Genomic DNA, 26,175 nt, shown 5'->3' on the forward strand with positions numbered 1-26,175 from the left:
TTTTATATTAATGTAACAAATTATTAAGATACGATGAAGTTGGTATGCCAATGCAGTGCCCTATGCATAGCTAGATGCGAAAAAAGAACAATTAATAAATTTATGAAAAGGTCTATCATACCAAAATTCTCGTTATTTAGGAAGCATACCTTCTGAATTGATACGACTGATATCCTGATTTATAATATCCTTGACATAAAAAACTCTACCTTTTATTTTTGATGTAATAATAAAACTAAAAAAAACAAGTCATTATTAGGCCATAAGCTCTGCAAATGCTTAGACTTCTATATCCTTAACAGTTTTATTTCTATTTTAAAAAAATACGATAAAATTTTTCGAACTGACCCACAAAAATACTTGCTGTAGGAAAGAGAATCATTAAAATATAATGCTATTTAAATTTTTTTTGGAGTAAAATAACTTTAAAAAAAAAAGTAACGTCCGGGTTAAATATGACGTTCCTACCTTTAGCAATCCAAAAAGAGAACAACAGGGAATTTATTGAATTACTTAATAAATTTAAGTCAATTAAATTAATTTATTTAAAATAATTCATACGAGTACATTGCACACTAAAATTTAAGTCGTACATATAATGAAATGACAAAAAATACTTAAAGATACTCTTCAAAATAGTGGAAAATCCTGCTCCGGAAAACCCCTTCGAATACATGGAATAGATCAATATCCAGAGCGATGTTGTTCAGCATAGCGGTAGCCCTTTCCATAGACATAACCATAGCGGATTGGTTCTGTATATCGGAATATGAAACAATCTATGCTGACGCTGTCCTAGGTTATTATCAGGAACATACAAACCAATGCTCATCATAACCTCAGAATTATGTCCCTGTCCGTAGAACTCGTCAATCTGTACTCTTCGACATCCCTAACTCAATGACTAATTATTTAAAAAATAGCACTCTACGAAGAATACAGATTACCTATAATGACAGTTTTAGTGACATCGACATATTACATTGTAAATACCATATTTTTATCAGATCTGTTAAAGACATTTTAAATGTATCCCCTGCTTGACTTTTAACTTTTAATTTGATTTTTAATTTTATATTTCAATTTTAACTTTTAAATTTTAATTCTTAATTTTAAATTTTAATTTAAACTTTTAATTTAAACTTTTAACTTAATTTTAATTTAAACTTTTAACTTAATTTTAATTTAAAGTTTTCATTTTAACTTTAACTTTTACATTTGATTTTTATTTTAACTTCTGATTTCAACTCTTAATTTATATTTATTCATATATACATCTACTACCTACATCTAATAAATAATCGTTGGTTGTGGATTTGTACAAAGAAATTTAAATGTTCATGGAAGCAGAGAGAGAGGGAGGAAAGTAGAGTAGCTATACAATGTCTTCTCCTTTTTATGTACCTTTTATTTAATATTTATATTTTTACTTTTTTAGAATTCAATTATTTTTCCCCTCTCCTCCTGCATTCATAATAAAATCTGTAATTGGTCTTACTTTTTTAAATTGTTCTTTTGTACCTTGTTATATATAAAGACTGTATGATTTCATTTATAAATAAATAAATGAATTATCAATCGTACTGCGCAACAATCGATAAAAATGTGTAGTCCTATACACATTCCTTCTAGTCTCTAAACTGTTGTAGCCAAGCATACCCTGGAAAAACTCGGTCGGGTAGAGCTGAGGATAATACCCGCACTCTCTCACGTAGAGATATCTCAGAAACTTTTTTTGGATTTTCTTTATATAAATATATTTTTTTATCTATTCAATTCGTAAATAAAATAATAAAAACTATGTACACATACTAAATCGGCAATAATATCTTAGAAAATGTTTCAACGGTAAGAGATCTCGGCATCACAATGATTGTTGTTGCAATTACTCTCTAAATCCTGAGTCAGGAGTAGATTAGAGTATAATTCAATAATATAGTCTCTCATTTTCGATTTCCATAAAAAGCGAATTGAATCCGTGCATAGCATATTTCTAATAACAATTACCTATTGAAACAATTTAATCAATGCTTTAGATAATTACTTTGATAGACTGGAATATTTTAAATTTTATATTTTGCCTCAGATAGATAAATAAATAACTTTATTTGTGGAGATGTAAAAAAAAAACGTTTTCGATTTTCAATTTAATTCAATTTCGTATTGTAAATATTAGATCAAAAACGTTAAAAATTGAATGAATTTTTGCTCATGAATCCTTAATTCCCACACAACTGAACTGACGCCTGCCATGCAGATTGCTACAAAATGAGGAATACTTCTACTAATATCTACACCAATTTTAACATATTCACTCACGCACGGAGGGTTCCGGGTTCGATTCAAGCCTGGGTGTTTCCTGCTGTAATTCACCGCTGTAATTTGGCCTCTTGGCCTGTTGTGGTGCAATAAAAAATGTTCCGAACTTGTCCGATGCAAAATGAGACCAAGATTTGGCTTATAAAAATATAAATGTAAATGTAAAATTGTCATTTTTGGGACCATTTTGCATGGAAGGTGTCAATTAAGAACACCTACGTACACATCCATAGAACCCTAATAAAGCGATAATTAGGCTTTCTTGATTAACTAGGGTTGAACAAATTGAAGCCAATTGGGAATCAAAAGGTGAAATTAATTGAGATTTCGCACCAATCATGGTCTTTTAAATGTCAACCTTACACATAACACCCCTCTACTTAACACTTTTACAGTGTAACCATTATTGAGGGAAGAATAGGTAATTAACATACTGATTAAACGCGAGACGGGCGTGTTATAGGGTATTGAAACTCTAACTGGGGCATTAGATCCTGATTACAACAGCCGCTGATATCAGAGATCTGAAGCTCTTCCAAATATGTACTTTGGATCCTTTGTTTCCTAGAATAGGTTATTCTCCTAAATATACACGACGCATGTTTCTAAACCTTTCTGTAAAATTTAAAGCTGCAATTTTTTAATGGTCTTTATTACAATAAATAATCACATGAAAAAACAATACAATGTCTACGCATTTTCTTTTTTATTTATTTAAACACTTTATATATATGTATATGTACTATATATGTATGGTATTATAGAGTGTATAAATTAATGTTTCCTGTATTTTGTGCTTAATTTTTCACTTTCTGCTTTAAATGTACGCATATCTCGTTGAACATCAATTTCTATTGTAACGTTTTGTATTCATAAAGGACACTATTCACACGCGTTGAAATACTTTAAAACAAACACCTTTGTCATTGAACACTTTTCAATCCGCAGTCATGCGACAAAACAACGTATACAACAAGCGGTATTCTCGTGTCCGGTGGAATGAAGAAAACAGTTCTTTTTGTTAAAAAGAACTAAAATTACAAACGCTTGTTTTCGATTCAATGGCTGCTCTCAGGTGAACACTTCGAAAAACCAAATTGAGTAGAAATTAGTCCGCCTCGAGTCTTACTGGTTTGTATTCAAATTCAAATTCAACTTCATTTATTTGACAAAAATAACATAACAAATAAAACAGCTTTATTTGCTTCTTAAATATGGTTTTACTTCTGTGAAAGATGTTGCCATTTCGTCGAATTGATCATGTCCAATCAATATAATCCCAGTCAGTGAAAAATTCACTTCCCTCTTTTCTCAGTCCAATGTATTTCTAGATTACTTTTTTTCAGCACAAAGATGCTAAGCTACGAGATTAACTTAACTAACTAGCCAAACTAACAGACAAAATTAGATGTCTCTCTTATGTCTTCCAAAGATTGAAAAATATTTACCAAAGAAAAATTAAAAATTTTATATTACGTTCTAATCGAATTTTCAATCACATATGGTATCATAGGATGGGGAAGAGTCTTGGATGGGCATAGTTGCTCAATAAAAGTTGCACAAAAAAGCATTATAAAGATCATGTACAAAAAACAAAGACTATTTATTAGTAATGAACTTAGAGAGTGGACTCCTTAGTTTTAGAAAAGTATATTTATTTCAGTGCCTGAAATATGTTCACTTAAATAGGGAATTATTTAGCAATAATTAAAATCGGATAAGCAATAGAGCCGATAGTGTATTGTCAGTTCCAGGATGCAGAACTAAGTTTGCACTCTTTACATGTTGCTCCAAGATCCTTTAATCTCCTACCTTAGGAATTACAAAACATTAAATCTCTGATACAGTTTAAAGTAGGTTTGAGGTCTTGGATTAACATGGAAGGAACAGATAGACACCTTTAAAAAAAATATATATATATTTATATATATGTACTTACTCGTACTGATTGTAAATAAATCCTGTTTTTGTAATAGGAGCCTATGTTAATCTTGTTTTTCTTTTCATGTTTATGTCATACCATATTTATATACTATAAACTTATAAATTATTAAAAAAGGAATGGCTAACGCTCAGACGCTTTTGGGCATTTTTTGAGATTACGATTTAGCTTAATTATAATATGTATTTTTTTAAGTGTATTTTTATTAAAAAAATTTAAGTAAAATTTTAGTAAAATTTAAAATGTATGTATGGAAAAACATAAAAATAAAAAAATTACAGAGAACTCCTTCGGGCAGCTTTTCTCGTTCGGCAAATAGCAACTTTCCGTGTATGTGGGCACCGCCAAGGAGACTTATGTCCTCAGGTGCGGCGAGCGGTATGTGGTGGGCAAGCTGATGTGATCTCCAAAGTGATCATGTTCAACTGCTCTCCGTGCTTTTTCTTACTGAGATTGGCATAACCAGACGCAGGAGGTAAAACTGTCTGTGCTGACGCTGACGGAGATATCTACGTGGGCCTCGATTATAATGGAAAGTTATCTTCGACTGTCTACAAAGAAAAATCGATATTTGTCGACGAAAATGAGTATATTTGCATGAACATTTAATGTATCTTCATTGATAACCTATTATTAAACATGTTTACAAGAAAAAATAGTATGCATATTCGGATTTTCATACAAGAAACTTAATTTTACTTAGTACATAAAATTTAAGATAAATGTTAACTTCCCACTGTAATCGGGGCCCAGGAACATAAAAATTGATACTCTCTAAAATGGCCTTTTATTGTTTTATACCGGAATTTTTTGTATGGTTTCTGTATTGTATATGTGTGTATCGTGCTTTTGTTGTAATATAAATATTTTTTTATCGGCAGTCGTCTTTTAAAATTGAGAGCTGCTTTAATGCGTCAAATTTGTACCTATCATTTTCTTAAATTGAGTGAGTAACTTATGTTACTAACCGATTGTTAGTGGGAGGATTTGAATAGGCTTGATGATTATTCTAATAAGTGTTTTTTTTCCTCATTACTTAAAATGCAAATCAAATGTTTGTGTTTGTTCTTTTCATGTCAATGTGCCATGCCTTATTTTTTTTCTAATTTTATATACCTAATATTTCTTGTGATATGTTTGTTTTAATTTTTTCCCAACTCAAAGCGGGATTTTGGTCTCATGGAGTTTATTTATTTTTTTATTAACAGCCTGAACCAATTTGCACAGCTTACATAGATGTTATTTAAACAGAAAATGATTTATAAATATAAAAAATGATACTCAAGCTAAAAACAGAAAATAAGGACAGTAAATTGGAACAAAGGTATAGATAAATAGTTTTACAGCAGCTTAGATTAGCCATGGCATCCCCCACACTCTTCTTGACATTAACAAGAGGTCTGCAAAATGCAAGAAGATTCAGTCCAAGAAACTCCAAGTCACTGAAAAAGTTTAGTAGTCAACACGTTCTCCACATTGAGGAATTAAAGCCATAGTTATATTTAAAAGATTTGACATGCGAAAGATTGTTCTTTTTAGTGACACGGGCATTTATACTTTGCTTTCAAACATTTCAATGGACGTTTGTATTTTTGTTACTTATGTCTCCAAATAAATTGTAAAATGAAATGCAATAAATAAAAGAATAAAAAATGTACTTAAAGAGGTTACATATATGATTGATAAAAAGAAAGGAAATCATACCATTTTGTTATTCAAATAGATCAAGTCTTGTAAACCACATACCACATTGTAAAACGAGGCTAGCACAGAGACATTCATATTTTATAGGCTTAAAAATTGTTAATTCTTTTTAACTGATAATATTTCGTTTATTTATTTATTTATTTGTTTTATTTATTTACTTTCAGTTCACAAACAGTAAAAGATATCGCAATATAAATACAATTTATAAAATAAAAAATAATAACACCAAACAACTTTCACCAATTATATGTGAACACCCAAACTTTTAAAATTTTCCTTCTTTTAAAAAACACGCACTATCCTGGATATAAACTAAAGATATTTACTCATTTTTTCCATGATATATTCTGTTTCTTTTTAAAATTAAGAAATATTTTAAGTTTTATCATATTTTTCATTTCCTTTTTTAATTACTATAAAATAAAAAAAAGTACCTTGTAATCTTTTACATAATTTTCTTTTTCTTATATTAGACCTGCCTATTTATTATACGAGCAAAAAAATTCTTGTACACCCACGAACAGGCCATGCCTTTGTCGAAATTTTTTGTTTGCTATTCTTACTGCTAATATGTATTTCATTGCTATGTAACTTTTCTTTGTTTTTTTAATACTCTGTTTTACCACTTTTAGTTTTTTTTACAATATACAAATATTATAAAAAAAAAACTAAAAATCATAATAACAAATAAATAAAAATTTGCTAAATTAAAACGCCGTTTTTTTCAAAATCACGCCATTACAAAAATAAAGTTAATTAACTTTAGATAAAACTATTCATTTTTAAGGTATTTCTGATAAAATAAACTTAAAGCTTAGTGTAATTAAAACATAATAAAAACTATTCTACCGGCAGACAACGGCTTTTGAAATTTTGACTAAATTTATTTACGTTGGTACTCATATAAACAAAAAGTTTTTTTTTTAAATTTTATGATTCAAAGATAATAAATTGAACAGAAAACTCCTCAAAAGAAAAACGTAATTTTTTGTTTTCAATTATAACTAATTTTTTTTTTAATCATGGAAATCTTGTGACATTATTCTTCGATTCCCGATAAAATTATGCTTTCAATAATCCGTGTCATGGTCGGTGATATGTATTATATTTATAATAACGTCTTTGATATCCTTAGTAAATAATGTTACACGTGTACAATTTATGTATGCAAATAACATCAACGAAGATTCAATTGCTAGATTTTTAAATATCAGTTTTTCTATTTACTGTCCACTTTCTTCTGACATGGAACTACAGTCTATTAATTTTATTAGCCAATCAATGCAGGTCACGTGACACGCGACACGGTCATCACACTCCCACTATTAATCAATTGAAAACTTCGTGTGGTATTTATCTAACAGGAAGTAGTAATTTACAAAAAAATCTATTGCGTCAATCTATTTCTCTCCTCTTTTACGAATTCCTTTCATCTTCTTTTCTTACCAACTCCTCATTTTTTGCTTTTCAGTAGGTATTTTTTAAAATCCTTATATATGGCACATTAAATAAAGGCGATATTAAATTTATACATGTTTAACACGTATTTCTTAACCTTCTTTTTAAATTTGGATTTAAAAAAATATATATACATTTCATAATATTTTTTAATGCCTTTCATATTATTTATAAAAACCTAAGCCAATTACAACAGTTACATGAAGAAACTTACAAACAAGAAACTGAACAAAACGAACATAAAACTATGTAGCACAGACGAACAAAAGCAATAAAATAATGGTTTGCAATCTATTCATAAACACGATAACTAAATAAGAATTCGAGCTAAACCATGCCAATCCATCTTTATCCCACACTGTTCCAGTGGCAAAGACATCTAGGAAAAGCCAAAGATCTATCTCAAAGATTCCAAATTGTGTGACGAATTGACAAATCTACACATTCTGGACATTGGGGCATGAAAACAAAAGTTGCTTTTAACATATTTAATAAACAGCAGATTTTGACTTCTGGTGATATGGTTGGGAATATGAAAAAACATTGATTAAATAAGAGAAAAAAAGGATTTAGAAAAATTAATTATTTTATTAAAATCATAAAGATATTGTGGAGAAATAATTTTAAAAATAAAATTGTTAAAAAAAATATTTTTGCTATTAAAAAATATATTAATTGTGACGTACGGTCACAAAAAAAAGTTCAAAATTGAATCGAATAGTGACGTATTAGGGGCGTGGTCAATGCAATGAATCATTTTCGCGGGAATTTCGAAAATATTTTATAAATAAGTACAATTTTTTTTTTTTACTTAACAGTATTTCATAGATCCGTAATTGTTAAAAATTGTAAAAAAATCTTTATGTTTAATCAAAAATGCGTAATTTTAGTGATAGATTTATATGCAGTCGGACAGCGTTGAGTTTCCTCATCCTAAATTAGCCTGCAGGCAGTTACGTTCACATTATTTGAATTGAGTTCAATTAAGTTCGTTGTGTGCGTAAACTTAATTAACAAATACAGAGATATATTCTGTATTACATTATACTTCTAACATTACAGGAGCGTTGTACTGTAACGCATAGACCTTGACTTTCAAATCAGATTAAATTAGGTGTATTAAACTAGTATTAATTAGAGACAAATACACACGGGAGTGAATCTATCTGTTCAATGTACTACACAAACATATTATAAATTGATTTTATTTATCATCGTTTTTTTCTTTATTTTACTTTTTTACGTTCATTTGCTATATGTACTTGTATTTACATAATACTTTAAGTTATAGTAGTTGGTAACCAAATAATGTATACATATCCATGATCACATGTAAATATAAACATACATATACAAAAACATTATTAGTTATAAAAAATATAAAACTAAAAATACAAAACTAGTAATAAACGTATCTTAGAGGATAAATTTGCTAGTATAATAAATGAAAACACGTTGATGATGTCTGTGGGGAGACTGATTGGTCTGTTGAACAGACTACCAAGAGAGGTAGATCTTTCCATGCTGGAATTACCAGTTTTAGAATCTTCATCTCTTACTATGTATCGTATTGTGTAAGAGTGACTTATTCGTATTTGTTTACTATTGTTTTTATGTACCTAAATATAGTATAATGTATCATTCTTCAGCTTTAAACTCAGAAGGCTTCATTTTTATCAGCGCATAAACTTTCAATCTCTCTCATTTCTTTGTAATATTTTTCACAACCCTGTGGTCCAAAATATCTTGCTGAGAATTTAATTTACCTTTCTGACCATGGTCTTTCTCAGGAGAGAACACTTTTCATTCCTCGACATAGCACATCATTTTTCAGCTATTCCTTTTCCATCCAAGCTTTGGAATGAGCTACCTCTTCATATAAAAAATGCACCTTCTCTAGCCACTTTCAAGAAACTCCTGTAACATTGTTTTATATCCCTAGAATCCTTAACTTCCTGAGCTTTTTTTTTCTTAAATACATACAACATAATGTCCTTTTTATATTAATGTTTATATGTGCAAGCCGTATCTCCCAATTAAAGAAACGGCTGTTATTTTTAATTAATTATTTTTTTCATATTTAAACATAATATGTATGTATCTATTGATATGTTATATCTTTATGTTTTTTTAGTACAAAATTTTGACCAATCTCTTCTTTTGACGAGTCTGTTTTTTGGTTGGCTGGAAGGTATTGCTTTTAGCAATAAGTTCGCTAAAGTAGGGGAAGGGTGTACAAAATGACATAGAATTTTTGTAAAATGAAAAAAAAAAATTGTTAACATGTTTTGTAAAAAATCTTTTTGGTTCAAAATGTACGCTATTTTTTAATATCTAAGCACTGTTGCTATAGGAAAAAATACAAATCTATCAAATAAAAATACTAAAATAAAAACATTCTGCAAAAATCCATTTTGCCCCACCGTACAAAATGAAATACAATATAAACTTAGATGGGTTGATTATTCAACATTTTTTAAAAACAGAATTGATAAGTTTTTTTTATGAATATTAAAGAACTAAAATATTAAATGCGCACTTCAAAAACAAAAATCTTGTTTTTTTTAATTTAAACCAGCATATTCTGCATGAACCCAGTTTCCACACTTTATGCATTTTAACCATGTTTCACCTGGCTTTGATCTCGTATATGACTCATTACAATAAATGCATGAGCAGTCATCTTCATCGTCTGTAAGAAGACGGTCTTCAGTGTCTGAATCAATAATCAATTTTTTACATATACCTTGTTTACACTTTTCCAGGATATGTTTTTTGGAACCTTCGCCTTTAGCCTCTGATATATTTGGAGTTGAATTCAAATGTCATGTTTTACGCACATAATTGCGAAGCATTATTATTCTTCTCAAGAAATAAAAGTATTAAGTGGGGGAAAATGACATAGTATATCATTTTACACTACCGGTACATATGTCGTTTTGCCCCACTACGTGAGTTTTCAAAAACATTAAAAAATATCATACTTGTTCTTTGTACTTGAAGTTTTTAATAAATAAATAATCTAATGTGCTTTTTTTAAAAACGCATTCTTATAATAACCTAATAATATAATGCATGAACACTGTAATTAACAGTGGTGCTGTATTTCTTATTTAAATAAATAAATAGAACACGAAAGTAGACTTTTTGCCGTTTTGAAGGTAAAAATGCAGAAATCATTGCCATAAGCTATTTTATATGTCAATAAAACTCCAATGTCCACTTTCGTAATAAAAACGTTTAAATTTAAGTACAAAAAAATCCACTTTGTTTTAATAAACAAAAACATCAGTACTCTCAGACACGCTATTTGAATTCGTACTTTTATTATCAAAATAATAATTTTACATTTAAAGTTCTTTATCAATTAAAATTATCTCATTTGGTTAAAAAGATACGATGTTTTTAAAATCGCACAATTGAACAATCTTGTTTTCTGAACATTTTGTTGCCGTTTATCCTTCATACAGTATAAGCTCAACACATAATTACTGTGCAGATATTGAGCCAAGAAACAAGCTACTGTCGCGGGCTCTTACGCACACACGCGAGCTATAACACCGTCAAGCTCTTAGATACTCACAACTATTTATCCCATATATAATATAATCGTAATAGATAACACATTTGTCAAATGAATAGGTATATGAATATAAACAGAAATGATAAATACTATGCACGACACCTTTAAGTTTTTTTTATTGAATCCGAGACCTCAAGCATACTAGGAAAACTCTTTAACCAGTACGCCTTGAGACGGACTGGTCTCCACTTGATTTCCTTTTTTAGTAATAGATTCAGGGTTCTGTTTTTATTTTACACACAGAACTGTGTTCCTCTTTATTCCGCCCAAATCATTGATATAAAGTATGTATTTAATTATACCTCAGTGGTCCAAATTAGAGTTAAAAAAGATGTTTTTTTTGCAAGCTGAAAGATATGCCCTTTAAATTAAATAAATAAATACTATCTTGTTTTTATAAGACAACATAATTTCTGTCCGTTTTTTTCAAAATTTATAAATGAGCACAAAAAGTAAAAAAAAATAGTTAAGGTTCTTCATTCGAAAGAAAAAATTCTGCTCTACAAGATATTGTGGACTTTTTTCTTTACACATATTATTTTATTTGATTACAAGCCTCCAAAATGGAATGTCAAGTAGACAAAAGTGAGAATTTTTGACACCTTCTTCTGTTCGCGTTCAATCGAAGGAATTAAGCTGCCAAAGTTTCTCGTGATATTTGCGCAGTGTGCGGTGAAAATTTCATGAATTATTGACTAATTTTATGTGAAATTATAAAGGAGATTTTGTTGCACCCTCTTGCTCTCACTTTATATGGATTAAAACGGGCATAACTTATTTTAACACTCAATGAAACCACTTTTTTATGTTTCTTTACCGACCGGTCTCGTAGCTTTTTTATCAAGGTATAATTTAGTAATGAATATAATCCTATTATTTCTATTTAAAACATTAACTTTGTGGTCAAAAATTTTACTACCGGTTTCGAGAATTACCAGTGTTTTTGTTAGGACACCAATTAAACCAACATGCAAATCCCACTATACGCCTTACGTCTCGAAACTCGGGTTCGTCTCGAAACCGGTAGACATAGAAAAGTCAGTAAGTGGTTATATGCAAATATTTAAAAACATTTTGTTATATTAATTTATTGTTAATTGTTTTTCTTTTACCATAATTTATATTTTAATTGAAATTCCTGCGGTAAATATAACGTCTTAAAATAGCTGTAAAATTACTCTGCCGTAATGTTGTGATTAACGACATTGGCTTTTATAGACCCAGGACACATATTTATTGCGACAGAAAAAGAAAACAGTTTTAAAGGAAATATGGAAGTCGAGAAATTACGGGGCGTATGGTCTGTCATTTAATTTTTAATTTATTTCTCATAAAACTTTATATTTTTTTATATTCTATATGAACACCTACTGGGAATTACCCGTGTCGAGGCATTCATTTAAATTTTTTTACAGTAGTTGGTATTAATAATAATATATGCGCATTCATACACACACATAAATGTATGCATGGATGTACACATTTGAATATAAATAAATAGTAAAATGAATAATAAAAAAACAAAAAAATCATAATAGTAGTAATAGTCGTAATATAATACACATAGGTACTGTGCAAATATTGAACCGAGAAGCATGCCACCGTAGCGGGCTATTTTTTATTATTATGATTTTATTTTTTTATTATTAAAAAAACAAAAGGTACATATTATACTCATAGGAGTTATTAAAGAAACTCATTTGGGACCGTACGTAAAAAACATTACTTTTGTGAAAATACATATTTTATTTATTTATTTTGTTCATTAACGCCCAAAAGGCATTTACAAAAAATAAAAATGAAGTACATGCTAACATACTAAATAATAAACAGAGTATACAGAAAAAAAATGTGAAACTAGTTAAAAGGATATGATAAAAAGTTTTACAAAGTAAAAAAAAAAACAACAATAACAAAGGTTTGCAAGAAAAAACAGTAAGCATATAAACAAAAAATGCAAAGCTTATGAAATAACTTATGTAAAGCAAACAATAAATAAAGTGTTACGGCAAGCAAGAAAGACATTTTTAAGTTAAATTGATAAACAAGCAAGCATAAATTATCACGAAAAAATAAGAAATAAAAATATGTATCTATGAAATGCGTATTTGCTAATACTACAATGCAATTTGATATAATAGTAAAAAATAAAAAACAATTATAAGGTAATAAAAATAAACAGGTAAGTATTTTTTTTAAATTTATGAAATTGAATTGTCAATAATAGTTTGACGAGCAGCTACAAATAAACTTGATATTGTGGACTTATAAGATGGTAAAGAACTGGACAGAATGTCTGCAGCCGTTCCATAATAATAATCATATCATACATAGTTAATACATCCAAAATTGTAAAAAAACATTATTGTATAAGAAACATAAAACACAGTACTTTACACCAACTATATAAATTACATGAATTACTATCACTATCAAAAACATTTAAGTAATATTTTTTAATTGCGACTCTTCTGGATTTTTATTAGATTTTTCGTGTTTTAGCTCATCGGGCAGTTTATTATATTCGGAATGGCCAATATTTTCCCGAAACCTTCTGCCGAACTTTGTTGATCGAAACTTAGACACATGAAGATTCGCCGAGTAACGCGTATTGTAATTGTGAATATCATGACCAAATGTGTATTTTAAATTTGTGTGAGCAGAAAAGTTTATGATATTCAAAATAGTATTGGTTATGTCATGCTGTGGCATTACCTTGAAAGGAAGTATCTTTGTTTGTCGGTAGATATCCTTGATATGGGAATCCTATTTAAGTCCGAGAATGTTTGTCCCAATGTCCGATTTGACCCTCTACACCGGCCAGCTGCCGGTCCTCCAACATCCGCACAAATACGCATGTATCTATAATGTTTCATATGATAAACAAAACACTATATGTCACATTGGCCGGCTTACGTGGCTACTTAACACACTGCGTAACATTCACCATTCTGCCTATGTTTAAACATCCACGTTTCCTCAACTTTTCCATCTGTTGACTTTTGTGAAGTCAAAGAACTGAAATCTGTCACGATGTGGGTAAGATTCATTTGGCTGATTCACCTACTAGGCATGTATTTTGATTATTTATGTAAATACCTGTCTGGCTTCTGACCACAATAGAAATGTAAGATTCTGTGTCATGATTCTATATAGGAAGTAAAGTTTCCAGTCCCGACACAAATGGGAGTCTTTTGATTAAGACGATACTCGGAGACCAAGTCGAGACTTTTTTAGGCATTGAGACTTTTTTATACTAACGATAACTCGTACAAAAAATATTGCTTGTAGTAAATGAATCACATCATGGCATACTATTTATTAATGAATGATTATGATAAAATTATAAATAAACTTTTCAATTAAGCTTCTTGGTTTAGTTTTACTTTTTGTTATTTTTTTGACCAACAAGCGCTTTCGCCTTAGTAGGCATCTTCAAGACTGGTGAATTGTTTACAACGTTTACAGTTTTTATACTATTCATAACATATTTTGGAGATAAGATCAAATAAATATTTTAAACATAAATATTTACAACTAATTTGCTCAACAGTTCATTTTTGAGAATTTTTGGACCGAAATTTTGATTAAGCTTTTACTATTTAAAAGGTGGGAAAAGAACACACGGCGAAATACAACATAATGAAAAATACACATTTTAACAGATAAAGTTAGCATAATACTTTGATTTTTTTGGCAGGGAAGTTTACATACCTATAGATGAATGGCGAAATATTTTAAGATACATACTTAGATAATACATTTGTTTATGGAATGAAGTTATTCATTTTGATAGTTAGTTTTATGTTAACTATATTATTTCAGTAGTAAATAATTAAATCAATGGGAACGAAGTTAAATATTAAATTAATGGTTTAAGTAAAGGAGAATTCGATAATTTAAATTGCTGGTTAATTATTACTGCATTAAGTTTAATTCTCTTAATTTCTAATGATTTATCTAATTTTCCCTTTGTTATTAAAATGTAGTAATTTAATATTGTTTTTGCTGACAAAAATATGGTTAAGCAAGTTTAAGTGTGTTGCAAAATTAAATTTGTATTTTTTTAATCTATTGGGGGCAATATGTTCTTTGAGTCTTGTTTTTATTGATCTACCTCTTCAACCTGTATATGTACCTTCACAATCATTGCACTTGAAACTATACGAAGTTTCATTGATAAGTTTATTTATAATTATATCATAATCAATAACTATGGAGTTCTATCAAGAAATATCAACAAAAACATCAATGTTACTATACACGACACCTCGCCGTGCATACAGTTGAACTGTAGATAGGAGGTGGCTTGGAGCTGCTATTTGACCGGCTATCGGGTGATAGCTTTCTTCAGGCTTCAGTTTTCTTCTTCAGAAGGGCAGGCGGCGACATCAGAGGCGGAGAGGGCGTAGATATAATAAAAACGCAGTCTTGGTTATACACTATACACACTTTATTCAATGAAAATACAGAGGTTCTATCAAGTAATTTGTACCGTGCCGCAGTCGGGCACGGTACGAGACAGCATACATAAGCCGCAAGGGAGAGCGAGAAGGGGTCGGACTTTCCCGGCTTACGCCGTAGCACGCTCTCCTATTGGCTGGACAATTTCAGATATTGTTTTTTCACGTATGCTTATAAGATAAAATAACTCCCTCGAGATGAGTTTTACATGTAAAGGGAGTATGTAGGCCTCTTCCCCGTATCTTATTTAATGTAGAAATGATACAGGGAAAGGTCCTACATACTGAGAAAAAGGGTGACATGAGTTTTAGAGGATTTGACAGGGTCTGATTCCCCGCAATCTGATACAAATATGTGGCTAGGGTCTCGATATCCTAACTTCTGCCCCTGCGAGTGACATAATTAACCGTCTTTATTTTAGGGGCAGCTAGTTAGATTACAAATCGAGACTCCTAGCCGAAAATAAACATAAAAACATGATATACAAATATTAACCTAAAAACACTGGCACCGCACACTCTCGTCCGAGCGCCATTCGTCGCCCTAGCGGCCACTCGGGAAGCTTCAGTCGTGGCCGGGGGTTCGACCGTCTCTCCGCGGTCATTCCGTCCATTTTCCCCGTGCAGCTACCATCTCCGCCTGGGCGCCCGCAAAAGGGCCGCTCGGCTTGGTGTCGGTGCCTAACGTTTGGCGCTCGTTCGCCGCGTCACAGGCCGTGTTGTACGTTGTATTATCGCACGCGCGGCGATGTCCGATACACTCCCCCCGGTGTCGCGCAGTCGGCACCTGCTGGTCCCGCATCGGGCCTCGCCGCCGCGTGGCGCTGTCTTCCGGGCGCTGTCATCAGTGGGGCGTAGCAGGACCGCGATCTTGACCGTGGGTCTTGTGTACTCGCCCGTGGAGGTCCGCACCCTGACGGCTCGCACCTGGCCGTCCTTCCCGGGCATGGTTCCCGTGACGACTCCCCGTGGCCATTGGTTCCGTGGCATCGCGGGATCGGTGATCACTACCACGTCTCCAACTTGCAGGGGAGTGGCCGCGATGCGCCATTTCTGACGTCCGCCCAGGCCTGGCAGGTACTCGCGCATCCATCGGCGCCAGAAAGCATCCGCCATCTTCTGGGCTATGCGCCATTGTTTGCGCAAACACACGTTCTCCGGCGCTTCGCTGTAATCCGCGAGGCAAGGCATGCCCCCGGATGACCCAATTAAAAAGTGATTCGGAGTTAAAGGAGCTCCGTCACGAGGGTCTACTGTCACGTGCGTCAGCGGACGGCTGTTGACCGAGAATTCAGCCTCGGCTAGCGCCGTCCGTAACGTCTCTTCTCTAGGCGCTTGCTCTCTCAGTATAGCAAACAGCGCTCTCTTAATGGAACGAACTAATCGTTCCCATGCCCCTCCCATGTGCGGGGATGAAGGAGGGATAAACTTCCACTCAATCTTCATAGTGCTCATTTCATCTAGCACTTTCTTGTCCTCGGCTACGTCTCGGAAGGCAGCGGCCATCTCTTTATCGGCCCCGCGAAAATTTGTCCCGTTGTCAGAGTACAAGACAGACGGGTGTCCTCTTCTGGCGGCCATCCGCCGGATGGCTTGGATCGTCGAGTCGGTGCTCAGTGACGTCACCAACTCAATGTGTACGGCCCTGGTTGTGAGACACGTAAACAAGGCCCCGTACCTCTTCTCTTTGCGCCGTCCCATGGTCACGTGCAGCGGTCCAAACAGATCCACTCCGCAATGCGTGAAGGCGCGCATGTGATGTGCCAATCTCGCCGGCGGAAGACGTCCCATCAAAGGCGGTTGCGGTCGCGCACGATCGTTCTTACACTTCTGGCAGTTAGCTACAATCCATCGAAGCTTTGTGCGTATTCTCATCACGTAGAAATCTTGACGCACATCTGCCATAGTCCTCTCAGTGCTTCCGTGATAGCACATCTCATGCCGGTGTCTCAGCATCAGTTGTACGTACAGCTGCGCGGCGTCTAATATTATCGGGAATCCAATATTTTCCCGTACGCCGCTGGCCGCGTATAACCGCGTTCCCATCCTCACCAGTCCGGTGTCGTCTAGCCGGGGCGTGAGGGCATGCAGGCGGCTGCCTCTGGGTAGCGACTCCCCCCGCTTTAGGGCTGTTATGTCGCTGCCAAAGGCGTCGTTTTGCGTTCGCCTGATCCACAATCGCTCAGCGGCTATACACTCCTTTGCGGTTAGGTATTTTCCCACGCATTCTGGGGCGGCACGGCGGCATCGATTCACAAACCGCAGGCACCATGCCGTGGCACGTATAAGCCGTCTCCACGAGCTAAACCGTGCGGCGTCTGGCAGCGCCGCTTGTAACGCGGTGACTATGCGTTCGGCGCGCTTTGCTTCCATGACGGCGATGTCGGGCTGCAGGCCGCGTCCCTTGTGATGCGGCCATTCGCCCTCCTCCCCAGTCAGGAAGGCCGGTCCCCCGAACCAGGCTCCCTGAGGTGTAAGATCAGGCGCGTTGAGGTCCCTGGTGGCAGCATCCGCGGGATTCATCTTAGTCGGAACCCACCGCCACTCTTTCGGGTGAGATAACTCATCTATCTCCCCGAGGCGATGGGCCACGAACGGCGAGAACGCACGGCTGTCGTTTCGTACCCAGCACAGTACTGTCGCCGAGTCCGTCCAATAGACTGTCCTCCCCACAGTGACGTCACTCTCCCGCTTGATGGTGTCTGCCAGTCTCACGGCCATTAGCGCCGCTTGCAGCTCCAGTCGAGGTATTGATAGAGCTCGCAAGGGGCTAACTTTAACTTTACTGCCCACGAACCGTACATGTCTATTACGGTCCGTCTTTTCCACAAAATACGCTACTGCGCACCCCGCCAGTTCGGAGGCATCGCAGAATACGTGTAGTTCCACCCGACTGGTGCGATTTTCTATACACCGCCGGGGTATAGAGCTCTCTGTGCGCTCCACACAGGCTCTCCATTCGGCCCATTTTTCTTGATGGGTCGGCAGGATGACGTCATCCCATCCTATTCCCGATCGCCATACTGCTTGTAATAATATTTTCGGGCGTACCGTAACACACCCTAGAAAACCGAGCGGATCGAATATGCTCATTACCGCGCTCAGTAATTGTCTTTTAGTGGGGCACTCATGTGCGCTTAACGCTATTGTCTTATTAAATTGAAACACAAATCGATCACTGACTGGGTCCCATTTAACACCGAGTACTCGCTCCAAGTACTCACTACCGTTCACTATTATCTCGCGAGCGTCCGTGGCGCGCAAATTATCCGCGGTGGTACGTAGCACTTCACCGTCATTTGAGGACCAATTCGTCAATTGGAATCCTCCCCGTCTTAATATTTCACTTGTTTGATCTCTTAACTGAATAGCTTGTTCCGTAGTATCCACCGCGGCAAGATAATCGTCCATATAAAAATTGTTTTCCACTGCGCGCGCCGCCTCCGGAAATTCACTCGCGTTTACACAGGCTAACTTATTTTTCACATATTGCGCACTTGTCGGTGAGCACGCGGCGCCAAAGGTCATCGAGGTCATCACCATTGTTTTAATCTCGGCGTCGGGTCGCTCCCTCCACAAAAACATCTGAGCTCCTTGATCGGCGGGGCGGATTTTTATCCGTAGAAACATATCTTTTATGTCCGCCGCAAGCGCTATGCGGCCTTCTCTGAAGCGTAATATGTTACCCCATAGCGAGGTCAGCATGTCGGGGCCGGTGAGTAGTTTGTCGTTCAACGAAACTCCACGGCATCGGCTGGCCGCGTCGAAGACGACTCGCAGCTTTCCCGGCTTGTTCACATTTACTACGCCGAAATGGGCTAAGTACCACTTCCGCGGGAAACGAGCGATCTCTATCGGCGTAACTTCCCGGGCGTAATCCTTCTCGATGTACTCCTTAATTTTCGCGCAATATGCCGCCTTGTAGCTCGGGTCCTTGGCCATCTTGTTCTCGACAGATTTCAGTCTGTTTACTGCGCACTGTCGATTGTCCGGTAACCATATGTTGTCTTCTTTCCATAGAAGACCCGTCTCCCACTGACCGGTTGGCGTTGGTCTGGTGGTTTTCTGTAGAATTTCCATAGCGCGCGTGTCTGTGCTGTTAACACGTGGCCTAGGTTTGACGCCCATAGCGTCCACCGCGTAATTGAGGCGCATTAACTCGTCCATGCGATCCTCTACGCTAGCACTCGTCAGTGTGAGTGTTTTGCTGGCTTTGTTCTGCTTATGATTCACGCATCCGTGCGTGATCCATCCCAGCGACGTCAGAGAGCGTAAATATCTCCCTTTCTCGTTGACTTTCCTAGTCACGATTAAATGAGCGTTGTCCTGCCCAATTAATATTTTCGGTAGCACTTCTTTCATACCGTTTCCCTCCGGAATGCACTGGCGCGGGAGATTTAGACTCGTCATTGTGTTCCCGACGAGCGGGTATCCATTCCCACTTGGCCCACGAATAGTCACTGTGACGCGTCGCGACGCCTTATCCTCGGAACACATATCACTCGCACCATGAATCGTTATCCCGCGCACTCGTCCGGGCGCACCGACACTGTCCGCCAGTTCGGAGTCTATTAAAGTCACATTGGAGCCCTCGTCTAACAGGGCGTAAACGTCGGCACCGTCATTGGGGCCGGTCACGTTCACTTTTATCACTTTGAGCAATACCGGTTGAACTTTTTCGCAGGTGCTCATCACTACATTATCGCGGCCTTCTCGTCGCTGTCCATGTAGTGTCCTATGATGCGTATAGCGACACTCTTCTATACCGCACTTCTTAGCCGCCGGGCATTTACCGGCTAAATGTTTATGCCTCAGACACGAGAAACATAAACCCTTTTCGCGAACAATTTCCCATCGGCCCGCTACCGATTTCGCTAAAAACTCGCGACACTTTTCACTTTTGTGCGGGCGATTGCACACTCCGCACTCGTCCCTTGTCTCGGTTGGCGCGGACACTGTATACACATTGTTCTTTGTTTTCTTTTTGGGAAAAAACGACCCCGCGTCCATTCCACCGGCGCTCATTGACGTCTGAGCGATCTCGCTAAGCCAGCAAGAAAATTCCTTCACGGTGGCGCGTTCGTCTCTGTCCCTCGGTAAGGTGTACCACCATAGAGCCCGCATCGCTAGCGGGATCTTGGCCACCATCTCGTTCAGTAGCTGCGGTGATGATAGGCAGCTCGAGTTCCTTGTCCGCTCCAGAGTGGCGACCATGTTCCTCAGGGCCACGGATAACTCAACTATCCCGGTTGAGTTGGGGCTCTCCACTATGGCGGGTAGGCGGCGCGCTTTCTCCAGCATGTGCGCCGTCACAATCTCCTCGTGGCCGAACTGCAGTTCCAGGGTTTCCATGATGAGGTCCGTATTCTGAGGATCCACCATCAGGGAGGAAACCGCCTCCTTGGCGGCCCCTTTCAGCGCACGTTGTAGTCGGAGCAGGTTTTCCGGCGTCGTCAGCCGGCAGACTTCCGTAGACCTCGTATATTGGGCCTTGAAGGCAGGCCATTCCAGTGGGTCTCCTTCGAAGGCGGGCAATTCCTTTGCCGTAGATTGGCGCGCCAACAGCGCCTCCATTTTTCCATCGTCGCCATCGTGTGATCGTGGGCTCCCCGTTGATCCTCCACGTAGCGCGGTGGCCATCTCGGTGATCGCCGCAGCCATCTGCGCGATCGGGTCCGAAGAGCGGCGTACCCAGTCTCCGGTTTGTCTCTCTGCCACCCCAGCTCGTCCGCTGGGGCCCGCATCTGCCCTAGGAGATTCCATTGGGGGTCCAGGTGCGGTCGGTGTCTTCTCAGAGCGCCTCAGGGCGGCGCGCAGTTTCGCAACTTCAGCCTGCAGAAGTTCGACGGTGTCCTCCTCGGAAACCTCCTGTGACGACGCCTCGATACCCGTCACCGTGGATACGACGTCGGCAGGGGGGGTGACATCAGAGGTTTTCTCGGCGGAGCCTTTTCCAGAGCGAAGTGAAGGCGTCATCTTCCACTGGGATGTGGCGTCCGTATAGCAGCTCCGATCCGGTGAAACGAAGGACCACAACTATATACACGACACCTCGCCGTGCATACAGTTGAACTGTAGATAGGAGGTGGCTTGGAGCTGCTATTTGACCGGCTATCGGGTGATAGCTTTCTTCAGGCTTCAGTTTTCTTCTTCAGAAGGGCAGGCGGCGACATCAGAGGCGGAGAGGGCGTAGATATAATAAAAACGCAGTCTTGGTTATACACTATACACACTTTATTCAATGAAAATACAGAGGTTCTATCAAGTAATTTGTACCGTGCCGCAGTCGGGCACGGTACGAGACAGCATACATAAGCCGCAAGGGAGAGCGAGAAGGGGTCGGACTTTCCCGGCTTACGCCGTAGCACGCTCTCCTATTGGCTGGACAATTTCAGATATTGTTTTTTCACGTATGCTTATAAGATAAAATAACTCCCTCGAGATGAGTTTTACATGTAAAGGGAGTATGTAGGCCTCTTCCCCGTATCTTATTTAATGTAGAAATGATACAGGGAAAGGTCCTACATACTGAGAAAAAGGGTGACATGAGTTTTAGAGGATTTGACAGGGTCTGATTCCCCGCAATCTGATACAAATATGTGGCTAGGGTCTCGATATCCTAACTTCTGCCCCTGCGAGTGACATAATTAACCGTCTTTATTTTAGGGGCAGCTAGTTAGATTACAAATCGAGACTCCTAGCCGAAAATAAACATAAAAACATGATATACAAATATTAACCTAAAAACACTGGCACCGCACACTCTCGTCCGAGCGCCATTCGTCGCCCTAGCGGCCACTCGGGAAGCTTCAGTCGTGGCCGGGGGTTCGACCGTCTCTCCGCGGTCATTCCGTCCATTTTCCCCGTGCAGCTACCATCTCCGCCTGGGCGCCCGCAAAAGGGCCGCTCGGCTTGGTGTCGGTGCCTAACGTTTGGCGCTCGTTCGCCGCGTCACAGGCCGTGTTGTACGTTGTATTATCGCACGCGCGGCGATGTCCGATACAGTTACTATTATTAATTATAGAACAAACCTATTGAACTTTTTCAAAGATGGTGAATAGTAATTAAACGTCTAGTATAATTATTATATTGATGAAACAGTGCTTTATGATTTTCTTGTTATATTAACCCTTTTAAATATTTTATTACCTATCAAATTTGATTTTTACATTTATTTTTTAATTGTTTTAAACTTTTTATGGATTCGATATAGGCTTAATTTTTGTTTCTAAATCTCGGGTAAAAAGTATTGTATGCGTTAATTGAACGTAGTTATGCAGAAAGCATCCAGTCCACAAATTCTAAAAAAATAGATATTGTTGTTTTTGGGTGCAGTAAGGTCGATTCTATGTTTTGCTAAAACAGCCAGACCGTTTTCATACAATTAAACTGTAATGATCACCTACTGAAAAAAGTGTCGATCACAAAAACGGCATTTCTCAATTTGCAAAAAAAACCCACAGCACTAGAAAAATCTGACGGTACTTTAAAAATCATTAAAACTGGTTAAATACATGTATATATTTTTGTTCGTAATGTAAAAAAAGTAATGTTTTCATTGTTTATCATTTGTCAAAATCAAAAACATTCCAACTGTCTTGAAGATTTGATATTTCACTCGTTTCATAAAGGTGCTATTATCTTAGTTTCGCTTTTCTATGGCTGGCTGCTTTTTGCATAACTACGTTCAACTAAACCAAATATGTTTATGACATAAGTTTTGTAAAAGGCATTTTTTTCGTATATGTTAGTAAAATAAAATTGAATAAAATACCTTCTTTGTAACAATAATGATCGAGATGCGCTGCAATTGTATTATATGGTATATTATTTCAGTTCCCTATGCACTAATGGGTGCAGTAACGGGCAACAACGATGACGAATTTTCTAAAATGCCTACCTCAAAAACCACATTTTACAATGAAAAACGCAATGAAAATTATTTTTATAATTTATATTCACGTTTGATTGGTGACAATAGAATAATGCTTACAAAAGACCAGTAATTAATATAACCCAGCATTTTTCTGTAGCCTAGTAATTTTGCCATCCGCCGTGCTTTTGTTCTTTTTTATATGTAATTATTCCCTGAAATCGGTTAAATTAAAAACGGTTGATTTACAAATAAGGGTAATGATATTTTCCTCATTATTCCATAAAATAATTTGAGCACTTTTTCAGAATAAAAAATAATTACAAGAAATGACGTGATGACTTTGTTTTTTTTTATGTAATATAAAACTATTATTAATATATAAATCACTAACTTTGTTATCAAACACTATATTTAATGTTGTTTTTCTTCTTTTCCCCCCTCATTCTCTTCCTGCTATATAAAGGCTTCTTTCAAACGTTACCCCTCACCTCTATCTCCTGCCTTTTTTATCCATGTTCTACCGGATATCAAAGCAAAGTCTTCAGGCCATCTTGTGGACTTCCACAAAAAAATGATATTATTTATTTTTAATTTTTAATCTTAAAATAGGGCACACGGCACACATAAATATAAATTCTTATGAGTGCTCCAATAATAACAATGTACATATATTTAATTTATAAGTTGTTTAACACATTTTTCTCAATCTTCTTTTTGAATTTAGTTTTTTTTCATTTTAAATATTTTTTCCATTTCCAAGTCACAAAATTTAATTTTGTGACTTCGCGTTTTTTCAAATGGGTGTCTGATTTTTAGCTTTTCTCTACTATTGTCATCATGTTCATATTTATTATTATTTATTTATTTATTCATTCAAAATTACACTAGTTTAAATTTCAATGAAATTATTAAGGCTTTTTAGACTATACCCGTGTCAAGCCATAATGACAAAAAAAATACATAGTAAAATCAATTAGATTAAATTATAATGACATGTTGGCTTTGAACACTTTTTTTTCCAAAATTTTGTGCTTTTTTTGAAAAATTAATAATATTGTACACAAATATCATCGTATTGTCAAATATTCATCAAATAAATACTTCAGCCTCGTGGTGTAATGGTCAGCGCGTTTGAGCGGTTTGATTCCTGACATGGTTGATACGAAATATTTATTTAAAGGGGTGTTTTCACACTAGAATATTTCATAGACCCTGGACTGGTACCTGCAGAGTAAAACTGATCATATTACCTTAATGTAAAAAAAATATCAAGATACGCTGCTATTGATAATGATAAAATATCACTAAGATAGACCGGATCTTGTCTTGAGGCAGTAATTTTAATTTATTTTTTTGTCCAAGCTTTAATTTTATTTCGTTGAATTTTATTTGATAAGTGTCTTTTATTTTATAAGAAGAAAGATTGTATTTACCGTCGTTAGAATGGACTGCATAAGTCCGTCAAATAAATAAATAAATGAATCATTGATCAAATTTATACATTTAACATGAAATGTTAGTAAATGATAAATGCATACAACCACCATTTATATAAAATATTTACCGGTTTCGAGACGTACCCATCTCTTCGTTATATTCATTTTAAATGCTCCATAAACTGATATTTTTTTTACGCAATGAGCATATAATACTAATAATTTTTTTCTGGCTTCGAGACGTAACCGTCGTTTTTATTTCAAAATTTTACGCACGCATGCATCATCAGTGGCGCTACAGCCCGTCGTGGGCCCCGGCCTCCTCCAGAATTCGTCTCCATTCGTCCCTGCACCCCGCGGCTCTTCTCTAGTTTGTCAGGCCAATCGCTCTAATGTCACTTTCCACATTATCCAGCCATCTTAATGTTGGTCTGCCTCTGCTTCGTCTGCCTTGCGGAGTGGTATAAATAATATTTTTTGGGTGCGGTTATCATTCATTCTGTGCACATGGCCCAACCATTGTAATCTTCTTATTTTGATGAATTTTGCAATGTTGGGTTCGCCATACAGTGCCTCTAATTCATGATTAAACCATCTCCTTCACACCTCGTTTTGGTTGACAGCATCAAATATCTTCCTTAATATTTTTCTTTCGAATACTAATACTATATTTTCAATTCTTTTGGTCATAACCCAGTATTCGTCACCATATGTAATGACCGGTATGAGGAGAGTTTTGTAAATAATGGTCTTAGTGATTCTAGTGAGCAATTTGAATCCCAGATGTTTCAACAAGCTAAAATAACATATTTTTGCTACTGAAAGCCGTATTCTAATCTCGGTACTATAATTGTAATCATTAGTCATTTCAGTATCGAAATATTTAAAGGAATTGACATTGTCTATGTGGTGTGACCCAACGTCAAATGCCTGTTGTACATAGTTTTTTTGTGACTTTCTTGCAAACATATATTTAGTCTTAGATGTATTGTAAGACCCATGTCATTTGCAGCCATTTCAAGCTTTAAGAAATCACGCAGTAAGCACATACTATTACTTATTTATTAATTTATTCATACAAATACATATGTTTAACAAAAAAAAAATTCGCATCCCTAATTCTATGAGGCCAAGAGCCCTGCGTTGAGTTGGGATACAACATAATGGAACTGAACAAAACACCATACTAAAAAAAGGAAACCTCTTGTTCTTGATGTGGGATTATTTATCAACTAAGCAATATAAAAAGTAGGCTGAATGCCGTCGAAGTGCAATCTCTCAGGCAAATGTGTGGTATCACTTTTTACGGTGCACAGATGTTGATATTCGTACATTACGGGAGGGTGAGATAAGAGTTATCGGCATGTAGAGCGAATGGACAGCGAAATAAC

The 26,175-nt window shown here is 36.2% G+C and overlaps 2 protein-coding genes across 2 annotated transcripts in view; both read right to left on the reverse strand.

Moving 5' to 3' along the window:
- The window catches only part of LOC148280819 (uncharacterized), a 101,306-nt gene that overhangs the window by 66,151 nt on the left and 8,980 nt on the right, over nucleotides 1–26,175 (reverse strand). The window lies entirely within an intron of this gene.
- On the reverse strand, nucleotides 13,780–21,448 carry LOC148280820 (uncharacterized). The gene is made up of 3 exons (XM_088227733.1): nucleotides 19,159–21,448; nucleotides 16,213–18,477; nucleotides 13,780–13,871 (listed from the first exon to the last, which is right to left on the reverse strand). Exons 1-3 carry the CDS (start codon nucleotides 21,446–21,448, stop codon nucleotides 13,780–13,782), a joined length of 4,647 nt encoding a protein of 1,548 aa, XP_088083859.1.

This window comes from Micrasema longulum, unplaced genomic scaffold, assembly GCF_059751315.1.
Source record: "Micrasema longulum isolate JH-2025_06_02 unplaced genomic scaffold, ASM5975131v1 h1tg000532l, whole genome shotgun sequence".
NCBI lineage: Eukaryota > Metazoa > Arthropoda > Insecta > Trichoptera > Brachycentridae > Micrasema > Micrasema longulum.